The sequence below is a fragment of the Ammospiza nelsoni genome, chromosome 2 (genome assembly GCF_027579445.1).
Source record: "Ammospiza nelsoni isolate bAmmNel1 chromosome 2, bAmmNel1.pri, whole genome shotgun sequence".
In the NCBI taxonomy this organism is placed as follows: domain Eukaryota; kingdom Metazoa; phylum Chordata; class Aves; order Passeriformes; family Passerellidae; genus Ammospiza; species Ammospiza nelsoni.
Window position 1 is genome coordinate 50791731 of NC_080634.1, and position 14761 is coordinate 50806491.

At 46.3% G+C, this 14761-nt stretch overlaps 1 protein-coding gene across 2 annotated transcripts in view; it reads right to left on the reverse strand.

The window, feature by feature from the left end:
- The window catches only part of SLC7A1 (solute carrier family 7 member 1), a 37259-nt gene extending 25642 nt beyond the window's left edge, over window positions 1–11617 (reverse strand). For both annotated transcript variants that reach the window (XM_059493292.1, XM_059493291.1), the window contains exon 1: window positions 11450–11617. In XM_059493292.1, coding sequence (XP_059349275.1) covers window positions 11450–11594 — 145 coding nt within the window. In that variant the 5' untranslated portion in view covers window positions 11595–11617. The remainder of the gene's footprint in view (window positions 1–11449) is intronic.
- Window positions 11618–14761: the final 3144 nt, after the last annotated feature.

Sequence of the window (14761 nt, forward strand, 5' to 3'; positions counted from 1 at the left end):
TGGTTTTCACCCTGTATTTTTAGTGCAAACGTGGTCCCAAACAAGCATGCAGTGATGATGCCAACCAGTTGATCAACACATAGGTAACAAACCCCTTTGGGAGCCCTTTCCAAAGGCTGGTTTTGCTGCTTCCATTCCCAAGGCAGCATCATTCACACAGAAGTCCTACAGAGGAAAAGAGGTGGAAAACCTCAACTCCTACTACTGCTGTTAGTCATTTTTGGGGTGTCAGATTTGACTGTAGACTCCTAAAAGCAAAAGTAAGGGACCAAACTACATCTCCTGAATGTTTTCTGAAGCATCATTCAGAAAACCGAATCACCAAGGCACATCAGTCCTGGGTGTGATCCATTCCAGTTTTAAGCAAGAATTGTGTCAGATACATCCTTCCAAAATGTCCTGCCTTGGAAAACTCCAATTTTTTATGTTACTCTGCAACAAGCAACAGAGCAGAGGTAAGATGACTACAGAGGATGCTGAGCCTTCCCAACAGATATTTGAGCACCTGTCTCTAGACTTTTAGAAACAGAAGCAAAGGATGTGGCATCAAACCCTTAAGCTGCATCTGGCTGTGTCCCTGAAGCAGCTGCAAGTGCCCCCATCAGCTGTGCTGGAGAGGGCAGGCAGTTTAGGAAAGACACACTTGAGACAAATGCTGAGACCAATTCAGAGACTTCAGCTGTAGTCATTTGCAGATGCAGCCACCAGCAAAAAGGCCAGTGAAAGCAAAGGCATGACCAAGCATTATGCAAAGCTGGAAGTCATCTCACTATAGCAGCAGCAATGGCTGAGAGTCCAAGCTAAAACCCCCAAAGTAGCTGCGATCCTTTGCATTTGTTTCATTGTGTGTGAGGAGATGTTGTCTTGCTGAAGTATTTTAACTAGAAAAGGAAGGTATTGTCTATGAGCTGGTAAAAATTTGTTCTCTTATTGATTATCATTATTTTTTTAAATATGTGTGCAAATGTATGCATGTATCTCAATATACATTAATCTAGATTACATTTGAGTGTATACACTTCGATACATACATGGACATTAATGTTAAATTCTTTGCCAATTTTGTCATTAAAAATCAAGATCAGCCACCAGCAAGGCATTTGTCACTCAGAGGAAAGGAGCCAGGCAGTTAAATACAAACAACACATTAAACAAAGATAGAGAGGCACGCACAGGAGTGGGTGTGGAGTGTACACAAAACTCAATCTTTTTCAAGTGCTTAAAGGCACACTGCCTGTCTGAAGGGGATCATATTACCCTCCTTTGCTGAGCAGATCCTTTAACACCACCAGGGAGGTGGTGCTGGGGGACCAGCCCTTGCCACAGACAGCTGGGCATGCTGCAGCTTTCTGCTCTTCAATCTCCTGAGTATTAGGAACATTTTCAAAGCAGCACTGCCCACTCCTCTCCAGGTGTCTCATAGACCTGGAGGATTTCTTCCACTGGAAAAGGTGCCGTGAGGTGCTCTTTATAATCCCTATACCACCACTGACCAACAATCAATTACTGAAAGGTGACCACCAAGTCCCACTGGACATGAGGACAGTGCTCAGTTACCACTACAGGCGAACACCAGGGTGCTGCAGCTCACTCAACTGCTTTCCAAACTGTCATGGCTACTGGCTGTACCAAGGTCAGAAAATCCTCTCATCCCAGGACAACTTCCAAGATGGCAAAGACCATCCTTTTGCACAAATTCAGATAGGAATTCTCAACTTCCCCAAAATTTCAAAGCAGGCAAACTTTGGTTTTGTCTCAATACCTGCAGAAAAGTCAATCTGGGTTATTTGTGATGATACACAAAATCCATTTTGAAATGAGCAGGTTTTTTTGACAAAAGGAGGGAGGTTTCTGCAGTGGAAGTCATGAGAAGAGTACTTCAAACACCCAGAATTCAAGCTTCAAAATCTCCAAAATAGAAGTTGTGACACCCTTTCTTCTGCACAAAGCTCCAGCTGTGATTATCATCAAACATGTCACACATTAAGCCATTCAACAGGGAAAAGTTTGGATAAATACTAATTCCCCAACTGCAGAAACACACACCATATCATGCTTAATTTGCAGTGGGGAATTTGATGCTCCAATCACTTTCCAACTGGGGGCACAATGGAAGGCTGGGACAGGGTACAATATCAGATCTCCACCACCCAAGTGTTGCAAAAACAGGTTAGAGAAATACGTTTTAAACTCTAACCGGGTATAGTGCACCCTGCCTCAAAACAGGGAAAACAGGAGCAGCCAGATAACATGTTTGTTTTGGCAGGGCTAAATCATGAAACCAGATCTTCCTCTCCCCAGCCTACTGCCTATCATCCATAGCTGTACCAGAATAACCACCTGGGGAATCACCTGAACACCACCACCACTGCAACAAACTCAGCACTGTGACTACAGCTGAGCCAATGGCAGGCCACCACAAACAGCAGCCAGGGCAGAAGAGAGGGAGGTGACACTTTCCAGGATAGATGCCCATCTGAGAAGCACCATCCAGTGAAAGGCACCCGCAGTGCCCTCAGCCCTTTTAGCCCACACCTCAAATTTCAGCCGGTAACATCCTGTCAGCTCAAAACAGCACCTGGATGTTTTGAGGAGGACAGCAGCACACTTGCCATCCACAGCTCCTCAGAAATAAAAAAGTTAAGGAAATGTCTTCCTGCCTAGCCATTAAAGGGCATCACACCTCTCTAATTACATGAATCACTATTTTCTGAAGAAAAAGCATCTAATTGAAAAGTCTCCCATCAGCTCTACTACAGTCTCCTCAAACAGTTTCTCAGCATGACTTCAAATTACACCTTGCAAGAAAATTGCTTGATTTAACTCCCTCAATTTGTCATAACACCAAAGGGGATCTCCACTGATAATTAAACTTCCCAAATGAAAGCCTGAGACAGACTGGCAGCAATTCTCTTGAAACAACCCATCGTCCATAATCTGCCAGGGACTCAGCCTTGGTATTGAACAGAAAAAAATAATGTTCTGGGAAACAATATTAAATAAGTGAGCTTCTGTCATGTTAAACCCAGATAAAATGAAGACAGAACTTTGCTTAGCCAAAAGCCCTGGCCATGTCATTCAGCATAAACCAGTGCTTGGAAGAAGGTGGGAAATGTCCCGTAGGGGATAAGGAAGTAAGTTAGACAGCAACAGAAGTTGGTTTGTTATTAAAACAATACTGGGGAAACAAACAAAACATTAAGAGCCCCAACCTTCATGCAGAACAAAAAGTATCCTGTACAGACATGGGACACATCCAATCATACTGATACAAGAAAGGAAAGAGAAGACTTCCCCAAACACCATTATTTTTACCAGGAACGAAGGGCAGAGCCAAGTTGGGACTTTCAGGTGCAGACAAGGGGCAGATCAAAGTGGGTATAAACACTTGGACTTTGCTACATCCCTGAGCAGCAGGGAACCGGCAGAGGCCAGCAGCTAGGTCATGGAGAGCAGTGGCAGCTCCAGCTGGAGGCAGGACCATGAGGCAGCTGCAGACCCTGGTCACCCCTGCCAAGTGACCCATGAGCATCCTACCTGAGTGACAGGCTGGGCCATGGACCTGTGGCCACCCCTGTGCATCAGCATGTCTGCACATCAGATGCTTCTCAAACAGGCACACTCCCAGCACTGCTGAACCAATTAAAAAACTGTCCCAATTTAAAAAATGCTGTCCCAATTAAAAACTTCCTCCATTACCATAAAAAGTACAGAATTGAAGCAAAAGATCCCTTTCCCTTGCTGGGAAAGCAGGAGTGTTGTTTCTGTGAATGAGATGGAAGAGTTTGAATAGCTTTTTCAGAGAAAACACTCTGTAACAAACTTCAGAGGAATGGCTCACATAAGGGAGTACTCAGCTGAGCTGGACACACTCATTCAGGGAGGAAGGGGAACAGAAATTGTATGTGGTCAAGTCACAGGGCTCCCTGCCTTATGCCAAGGTGATTGTAGGCTTCTGAGAAAGGTTTTGCTATCCCTGGGTAACTGTGTATGTCAATTAAGCATTTAGAGTCAGGATGGATAGGGCTTTGAATAACCTCATGGCAGGTGGATTGTACTGCATGGAACTTCAAAGGTTCCTTCCAATCCAAACCATTCTAGGATTCTATGAAAATTCAAAACACACTACATCACTCCTTTAGGCTCCTGCAATCAAAACTAAGTAATTAGCAAAGTAATTAGAATACATTTTTGTTAGTTTAGGAGTTTTTCCTCTGGTTTGCAGGCATACAAGTGCTTGCCCCATGCAGAATTCCAAGTGAGACCTGCCAACTCTGCACCCTGGTGTGGCTGTTGAAGGGTGACTCAACACAGTGGAGCAATTAAGAAAAACTTCCCTTTTTTGAAGAAACTGAAGGTAATTTCTCATTGAGCACACCAGCTGAATTAAAAAATATATTACAGCCTTCTGAGAGCGCTTGCATGACTACAGACCTAATACTAAAGCTTTTTGCAACTATGATTTACACCATAAAAAAGAGACACTGACTGTGAAAAGAGTTAAAATGTTGTTTGCTTTTAGATTCAGTATTCCCACATTCCAGCCATAATTCAAGGGCTGGGGAGGGATCAACTCCTTCCAAGCATCACGTGCTCATCACTGCAGGCACAGACAAGCACTTCACACCCCTTGCTTGGCAGGTGTGTGCAGCAGACGCATGCTCTCCTGCAGCAGAGAGGCTGTTGCATGTCTGCAGCTCCCCAGGTGCCTCTTCCAAGTAATTCCTACTGTCAAGTTCTTCAGAAAGGCGTTCCCCTAACAGGCAGTGCCCTGATGCACACTGGAATGAAAGCAATGACTGAATTCTACCATCTGATCCAACTAGTACTGCTCACTGACCAGACCCACCCCACTGACCAGGGTCACTCAGTGCTGAATGAGACAGTGCATGACTTGGATGCACCAATGCCTCAGCTGCCTTGGAACAGCAGGAGAAGCTCCCACATGAGGAAGCCCTAAATGAGGCAGCCTGGGTAGCCCAACTGAAGGCAGAGGGGCATGCTGAGCACCAATGGTGTGGCCACACTCCCAGGGTAACTGGGATATGGCAATGTTCCATCTTGTTGGGCCAGTAAACGTCTCCCCTACCCAGCCAGCCCATGGCACGTGCCTCACCAGGGACTGTCCTTTTAGGATGGGACTTGGTTGTGCAGGTCAGTCACAACACCTGGCTGCTACGTCTACAGGACATGCCTACATCAGTGTAGCCTAGACACACACACACAGAAAAACAGGAGCCGAGGATGGTGCAAGGAGGTGGAGCAGAGGAGATAAAGTATGGGGCTACGTGGAAAAAAATTCAGTCTTAAAGGTGTTTTGCATACTATTCCACAAGCCATCACTGCCAAGACTTCACAGCCTAAACTGAGTGACTTACAACAAAATGCCTTGGAAAACTGCATCTGTTTTAGGCATTTAAGTCTAAATTAAGTACGGAATATGGCAAATCATACAAGCATCATGTTGGATTAATATGTCAGTGGGGTAACCAACCATTCCTGTTTTCACACACAACCTAGTTTTGATATATTCTACTTAAACAAATCTCATCAGAAAAGTGCTAGAACACTGATGTAGAATAAATTTCACAGTGAGGTAGGTATAGAGGATTTTTTCCTTTGGGTAAATACTCTTTTCTTAGGCACACGTTCACCATTCAGCTTTCTCCTCTTCAGAACAGGAAAGCTGCTGTTTAAGTAGAGTTTTGCCTCCACCTAACTCAAACAATCATGGCTGCAAAGCTGCTGATATAGGGAAGGACTGGGGAAAAGAAGCATACAAACACAGCATATTTCATATTTATCTCAGAACTTCTACCAAAAGCACGACAAAAGACTTCCTGCTCCTTTTCTGGATCAAAGCAAGACTTGCTAAAGTTTGTGGGATTCTAAGGGGCTTTTCCCCTCAAAAAGCAAAGATGACACTGACCAGCCAAACTGTGGGCCAGACCATGACCACATATTTCACATCTCACTGCTGCCAATGTCACACAGAAGGATCCTGCACGCTGGCCAGCCCCAAGAGGGGTTTGGGCAGAAAGCTGCTGGATGTGACAGCTGAAGGAGCAGTGACAGCAGGTCATTGCAATACAGTGATACCAGGAGGTAAGAAATGCAAAAACTTGGCAGACTTGGCCTGAACCTAGACATGAAGCCACTGGAAAACACCATGCAGCTGCCTGGTTTGTACAAGGACAAGCATTACCTTGTAGATACCCTTACAGTTTACTCTGCTATCTGTGTGGCAGAAAACCAGGTCTTGCAACCCACATGTCTCTATGAAGAAAGCTTGTTCAGGCTCCCTTGGAAGCATAAGTCAACTTAGAGCAGTAATTAAATCCTGTGAGCAAAAAAGACCAGATCTGTCATCTACTTTTTATTCAATCCCTCCAGTGTAGTAGTGATCCAATCTGTAGGCTAAAATCTTACTCAGTTTTCTGAATGTATTAGAATTGCCACCTGCATCTCCCTGCCTTTCATGCAGAAGCCTGGTCTGCCCCAAAAAATGCTCCTGCAACCCAGTAACAGAGGTAAGTGAAGCCACCCAGCACACAGTGCTGTCAAGGGAAGTTATACTGCTATCCTTAAAAATAATTGTGTCCCTAACAGCAAAATGCAGTGTTTGGAGTAAGTATACACTTTTTACTGGGAGAAAAATTACTAATATAATCCAGTCTGCTCAACTTGTTGAAACAACGTTATATTTTTCCACATCATCATTCTGGCATCAAAGGAAATCATTCCTAATTATGTTTATGGGACTGAGGGAATAGACAGAGACCTAGATATGACAGTCTTGGAGAAGTGTGGTGAAATGTATAATGCAACACCTCTCAGAATATGTACAGTGCCATCTCTCCCCATGTCACTTACCTAGAACAAGAAACTTTGAAGTATAAGAAGTTCTGCTGCTGCAAGGTGCTTTAAGTGACAGCAAGAAGGAAACAAACAACTGGCTGTAAATATTCTGCTTAGCTCCCCTGCGCTAGGACTTCCAAAAGAAAATAGGTGGTTTTAAAGCAAAGTAAGTGAAACAAATGATAATTACCATTTTCCCCCAAGGGCCTGAACAGGAGCATGAAAAGTAAAGCACTGCTGTTGTGTTTTTGATGGTGCCCAACACCATACTGCTCTGCGCTCCAGGTATTCCCTTTGAAGAAAAAAACAGGTTCAAAAATGCTGCAACATCTGTGACGGCTTATCTGGAGCAGCCAAAGCACAACAGTGAGGCTTCATCACTTGTATAAGTTTTTTTGGGGGATCATCCATGTTTGTTCACATGCCAACCAGGTTATGAGGGGTAGGACTCCTCTTGACTAGCTTCAGCCCACTCCAAAGCAGACATAGGGAATCATCTCATCCCCCTCTGTAACCAACAGGCTAAGACAGGCACCTCAAGGCATGAGCTTTTTCCCTTTGGAGGAAAGACAGGAGCTATGGCCCTCCAGAGGTACCTGCTTTCCCCAGTAACCATTACTAGTGCAGTAGAGACTGCACTACTCCAGCAAACATCCACAAAAACTCCACCAGACAGATGCACGAGACAGAAGACAGGACTGCACCTAGACCCAGCTGAAGCAGAAACACCTTGATGAATTCTGACTGGTCTTTCTGTGGACAGTTCATAAAAGGATGGTGGAAGTCTTTGAATAGTCTTAGGGGTATTAACAACTCAGACATGCACTTTTCTCACAAGAGCAACAACTCCTGCTTGTTCCTGCTTTCCTCAAAAATAATAGTGTTTTCTGGAGAAACTATTATTGGGATTTCAGGACTGTCCAAGCACTGATCCTAGCACTTCCAGAGCAAAGCATAAGCATTTTGCTTCAGCTCTTTTCCAGTTACTTAGCTGTTACACTTTTCGCTGTATTGCTTGTGTTGGTACCTCTCCTGAATTATAAAGCTGCTAGAAGCCAAATTTCTGCTCCCATCTCACAGAAGTTCTCACTTCCAAAACCCCAACAAACACCTACTGTTTTTCTCCTCCAAGATGTAGCACCTCCACCCTAATCCAACATCCAGCTCATGACTTCTGGCTGCTGTACCTTCATTTTGCTTCTGGTGCCAGAACATTTTGCTCCTTTCTCCCAGCCAACTTCACAGTCAGAACAGTCGTGCCTAATGCACCTGGGGTCAGCATGGACAGACAGACAACAGTACAGCACTTCTGCACTTCAACCCAGATCAGCCCAGTGCTTTATTCTTCTCAATGGCCTCCCCAAGGGCTTTTGGAAGCTACAAGCACGCAAACCAGCCTGTCCCCGCAATGTGAGACAAACAGTAAGACTCATCACATCACCTATGTTACAGGTCATCCTGTTTTGTGCACTTTCAGAGTGAGAAAAACAAACAAAGTGGCATGCAGCAGCACCCATTGCCAGGGGATTATATCACATGGGTCATCAACCAGCTATCAGGCAGTGTGCAACCCCCAGTAAAGTTCAATCAGCAACCTAATGACAGAAGACTACATTCTGGTTACTTCAGATAACTAATTCCCTCTGGAATATTTTCTAAAGATACAACACATTATTTACTTTGTTAGCTGAAACTGCTTTATAAAAGAGTGACTTCAACAAAACAATCTTGTTCTACAAACTCGATCATGTGTTTTCCAACTAGTTTATTTTAAGAATTTGTCAACTGACAAAAGCAAGCTATTCTTAAACTTAAGGAAACAGTTCATTTATCAAATTACAGTACAGTTTCTTGTACAGTGCATTACTCCTGCTGCATACACATTCAAATAAACCTCCTACATCAGCACTCCCAAATAAAACTATGACTAGCATCACTAACTCTGGGTCAGCACTGACTGCAGCTGACCCCAAGCAAATCTGCCAGAAGCAGTGAAGCAGCTCCCCACACCACACAGCCTCAAGGCTGACCACAGCTGATGGTCAGTAGCACCAGCCTCTCCTCATACAGAGTTAAGTCAGGATTTCCTAGCTCATCCTTCAGGAGCAGCAAAGGGGCTGTGTCACATCCCCATCTGCCTTTGTCACTACTGGAAGGCAGAGCCAATAAATCCCATCAGGATCAAGCCAGCATCTCCTCAGCACATCTGCAGACAAAGTAACTCACTCTCTTTTCCTCCTGCCCCACTCTACACCAATGCTTTTAGCATCATAGATATGGGTCAAGAGAAGAAAATTAAACGTACCATTTTGTTTTCTACTCACTTAAAGCTGGGATACAACTGGAAGCGACATTTCTGAAAGGCTACCGAAGTCTAGTTAACCTGTCCTCAAGGTTGAGGAACTTGCTAGATCAAGAGTGAACTGAAGGTAGCAGAGGCAGTAATTGCAATAAGACCCCTGCCCTCCTGCACTCTAGCCATATTTCCCCCTCTCTTCTTTCCCATCTGCTTTTTCTTCTTTTCCCACTACTCCTTTTTCCCCCCTCCCTCTTGCACACACCAGGCGAGCAACTGTGCTCAACACCGGCTAGATTGGAACTCGCTCCTGTCATCTCAGAATCATGCTGTTGTTAAGGTTGGAGAAGGACCCCAGGATGACCAAATCCAACCATTTGCCACGTCACACAACTGAAAGCAGAGACACAGCACACAGGCACACCACCATGAGAATGAACACTTCCTGCCACATGGCAACAGATTACACAGGAAGAAAGGAGGAAGAAAAAAAAAAGAAGGGAAAAGAGAAGGAAAAAAAAGAAGAGGGAGTGACAAATCTTTCAACAATAACCTTAGAACTGGTTTCTCCAGTAACTGGTTAAAGAGTTACTAGCTTTTTCTTCTCTGAAATAATGCCTTCTGTTTATAAAAAATATTGCAAGGAGTCAAGAGCATATTGCATCTCAACCACACGCACGACTGAACTGCCTCAATTAGAAGCCTAGCAGGCCTCGGGTTTCTGTTACAGCCCACTGGAAACAAGAAGTGCCTTCTGAACACACTCCTCACTGTTAAGCACAGTCCTACAAGCAGCAAGACTCAAAATTTCACAAATATCACCAAAGTGGCATAAGTCAGGGACTAAACACCAATTGGCTCCCCTGCCCAAGAAAAGGCTTTATTTCAAAGCCAACGTGACCATCTAAAGCGTGCACGTGATGGAGCACAGTCAAGGTCTGACCCTGTCAGATCACTCAAAATGCAAGATACTTGAAGTAATTGAATGTAAAGTAACTTTCAAAGCTTGTGGCAAAGCACAAGCTTGCTCCTGATTTGTGCCAAGGTCAGCACTTGCAGCTAAGGACCCTGTGCCATTACACAGTCTTTTGCATTATGTGGAAAGCTTGTCCAAAAAATGGTCCAGACGGCCAATGAAGGTGACAGAAGTCCATAGAGCACCTGACCAGAACAATAAACTTGTGCCTGTTCTTTCCAAGTTTTCATTGTATTTGCCTCTAACTTGGAGATGGCAGACAGTCAAGCATCAGCACGTGAACGTACAGCTTCAAGAGGCATTGCTGTGCCACTGCAGAGGGTCACACATGACACCTGCACCGCCATGTGTGACCACATCGCCAACACTTGTCCCCGTGGCTTAGCAGAGTCCACAGAGGTGGGCAAAGGGAGGCAGGGTAGGGTATCCACTAGTTCAGCTGATGTTGGACTTCACCAGGCAGTCGTAGCTCAAGCACAAAGTAACGTTTGCAAATAACCACAGGCAAGCGAGCCATCTAACTCGTGAACCTTCAGCACCATCACCATCAGCTCTTCGGCCCAGAACAGCAGCCTCTGTAGAGCTGCAAGTGCCCTTCTGTCACTAATCTATACAGCACCTACAAAAACATCACCTTGCTCCAAAACTAAGGTTTCCAGCAGATGACAACAGAACTAACTAGCAATTTCCTACGTAGTCTCAATCTTTCTCTCCAGCCTTAGCTGCATACAAATTTCCTCTTAAGGATTTTTAGCGGGTTCCCCTTGCTCCACCCCATCTTCCACCCACATTCATACACATGCAAAAAACGATAAGACCCATATGTGAGCCAGAACAGCTGCCTGCAAAGCGCTGACAGCCCAAATGGAGAGAATTCCCCGTCCTGCTCACAGGAGCAGGTTCGGGAGCAGAACCTAGGATACGGGCCTGGCTATGAGCCCTATGGGCGATACTCGCATTCTCGGCAAATTCTAAGTCTCTTTTGCAATTTGACGAAGGAAGCAAAGCCCAGCATGGCAGCCCCCTGGGAGCCACCCTGGAAAGGCCCTCAGAGGCACGGCCCAGGGTCTCTCCACGGCACCTGGGCCTTCACCTCCAGCTCAGCATGTTCCCTGCGCTGCTGGCACGGCAGAGGAGACAGGCAAAAAAAGGGAAGGGGGTGAGGGTCAGGCGAGGCGAGGGGAGGGGGTCGCTCCGGCAGGGACGCGCCGCGGGGCCGGCTGCGGCCCGGGATCGGCCCGAGAGCGCCGCGCCCGCTCCACCGCACCGCAAAATGGACGCGCCGCGTGGGGCCCCCGCCCGCTCCGTCCCACACTCACCCAGCCGGGGGCTCGGGCAAGCGGCGAGGCAGCGCAGCCGCGACCCCCCGCTCCCCGCTGCCGCTTTAGACCTCCTGCACGGGCGCGCCCGCCCCACCGCACCTCCCAATGAATGGGAGGCGCTGTTCCAAGTGGGAAGAGCCATACGTGTGTAGGGGTTGGACCGCGGGTAGCCTACGGCGGGTGGAGGAGGAGGCCGGCGTCTCCGGGCGCGGGAGAACCGCGTGGCTGGGCACGGCCGCGCAAATCGCCTCCGCGGGGCAGGAAGGGGCTTCACACGCCAGCCCCCTGCAAACACCCCATGCCGCTCGTTTGGCGTGCGCTGAAAAGCTACTCGGCTTTTCTTTTTCTCCTGATGCTCCCTAGGAGTGAGAACTGAGGGGCAGGGTTGGACTAAACCATCCATTCGGCTGTAACACACATCATGCTCTAAGAGCTGATGGATTCTGCGGAACATGGTTGAGCAAGAGATGCCGGCGTGAAATGGATGCGGTGGGTATCACAGAATGTTAAGGGTTGGGAATGGACCTTAAAGGTCATCCAGTCCTAAACTCTCCTGCTGTGGGCAGGGACACCTTCCACTCGACCAGGTTGCTCAAAGCATTATCCAATGTGTCGTTGAAGACTGCCAGGGTTGGGGTATCCACAGTCTCCCCAGGAAACCAGTTCCAGTGTTTCACCACCCTCAGAGTAAAACATTTCTAATATTTAACTTAAATTCCTCCCTTTTCAATTTTTACGCATTACTTCTTGTCCTGTCACTACAATTCCTGACAAAAAGTCCCTTACCAGCTTCCCTGTAGGCCCCTCTAAGATCCTGGAAGGCTGCTCTGAGGTCTCCACACAAACTTTTCTCCAGGCTGAACAGACCCTGATAAGGGCACTAGAACAGCATTTCACTCACTTGATAAGGAACACTTCTTACCAAGGACAGTAGAACAGAACAGCACAGCCTTGGAGAAATAAATGAAGGATGTAACTTAGGCAAACAGAATTCATGCAAAATGCAAGCAGGATGCCAACTCAGCTCTGCAGGGCTGAAACAGTAGAAGTTAAGCAAAACAATCTTGCTGTACTTAATCAAAAGCAAGGATCAAAGAATAGCCCCCTGAAAAGGACACTGGACTTTGATGATGGACCCTCAAAGAACCAATAGAAGGACTTTGATAAGAATTGCGACTGCGTAAAATAAAGTTAAGGAAGTGGGGATAGCTAATGAACATGTAATCAGCATTTATGATAAAAAATGTACACTTGACACTCAAGGCATCGATTAGAGGAAATATCCTCCAGCATGCTGTAATAAAGAATGCCTGCCATCTAGTACTCAGAATTGTGCTAGAAAGTTTCTATCCAGCTAACTGCGGTACCACGTCTCTCTATATGTCTTCTCAGGAGAGCTGTTTGTCTTGGTTTCCAAGACAGATGTCTGCTAGGGAAGGCAGAAAAGCCTCCCTTGGAATGGAGACTATAAGCCCCTCCCTCCAAATTATTAGAATCTTGACATTAAGGGTCTCTTAGGCAAAGATATGGGAATAGGAATAACAGTTCTTTACTGATATGTATAATAAAGCAAACAAACAGCAACTACACCAAACAGAGCCCGGAACCCTCGGTGCAGTTCCGGTCACGGCCGGCAGGGGCGCTGCAGGTGCGGTGACTCCCCGGGCCTGCAGGGGGCGCTGCGGGGCGGGCTCGTGGAGCACGTGGCGATGGCGGCTGGGCCCAGACGGGAAGGGATGCAGGGGAGGCTTCGCTTCACAAACCCCGGAGGCGGCCGATCTCGGTGCCCCTGACAGGACTGTCGGAAGCAGCAGGCTGGAAACAGCAGGAATGAGCAGAAATGCTGGGGCAGGGAACGAGAATGTCCCAAAACTCCACGCCAAATAGCTGGAACCTGCCTGGTGTCCTGGCAGGCAGGGGAATGTGGGAGCCCAGAAGCAGAAGGAAGGTTCCCTGCTGAGTCACGGTGGTGGTCGGAGAAGGCAGCAGGGACAGAGTCTCACAGTGCTGGCAAATCCTCTCCACAATGCCCACAGCCTGTCTCCCCTCCGTGCCGAGAGAGGGAGAGCCAGGAACTGGCCTCAGCCCCTTCTCTCAGCCTGAATCTCTCCGTATATCAGCCACCCTCTCCACCCCCACCCCAAAAAAAAAACCTCCCAAATCCTAAGAGTTCCCCTAGACTGCCTGTCTCAAGCCATCAGTTCTGATTAGCAACTCAATGGGAAGAAATTCTACAGGTTTCTACATGTTTCCACAGGAAAGAACAAAAAAAAAAAAAAACAAAAAAACAAAAAAAAAAAAAAAAACAAAAAAAAAAAAAAAAACAAAAAAAAAAAAAAAAAAAAAAAAAAACAAACAAAAAACCAAATCCAATGCCCAACAGTGTCCCAGTCTTCTTACCAACTGTGTGACCACTCTTTGGACTTGCTCCAACTGTTCCATGACCTTTTTATGCTGGAGACACCAGAACTGTGCACAGCACTCCAGGTAGGGTCTGACAAGAGCAGAGCACAGGGGAAGAATCACCCTCAGCTTGCTGGCCGTGCTGCTTTTGGTGCAGCCCAGGATTCAATAATGGTAGACACTGGTGGACTTGGATTAGGCTTTTGACATTACCTCCCATGAAGCACAATGCTCCCAATCTGGAAAATACACTGTTGATGAAACTTCCAGAACTATGGCAAACAGCCCAAAAGAGCTGTGGATGTTGGAAGAACAGTATGGTATCTGTGCCATGCTTGACAACATCCCATTTCCATTACCATTCATAAGAGACCACTATGGTAAAACTGTCCAGCGTGCTGCAGGATGAGATAGAATCTGAATGTGAATCTTGAAGAAACACCAAGATTCACACTGTCCAAAATAAAGTGGAATTCTATAAAGGAGGAGAGTGATAGTTAAGGAAAGAAAACCAAATAAGCAGTGAAGAGCATCTGTCTGAGCAACCAATTAAAATTGCATCAGAGGAGGTTTAGATCAGCTATTAAGTAAAACTTCTTTAAGTTTTAAGAAAAACAACAAAAGAGTTGTCAAGCAAGGGAGCAGGCAGCCCCGGGAAGCAGGGAAGTCACCCTTCCTGAAGGTATTTAAAAGATGTGTAGGGACACAGGGCTTAGTGCTAGACTTGGCAGCGCTGGGTTAATGGTTGGACTTGATGATCTTAGAGGTCTTTTGCAACCTAAACGACTCTGTTTGGAAAGAGATCAAGAGATTAAAGTGGATCCCAAGAACCATGTGAGACTGATGCATGGGACTAATGGTGCTAATGAAAAATACCACCCAAAAGAACTGTATGTTTCTAGTAGA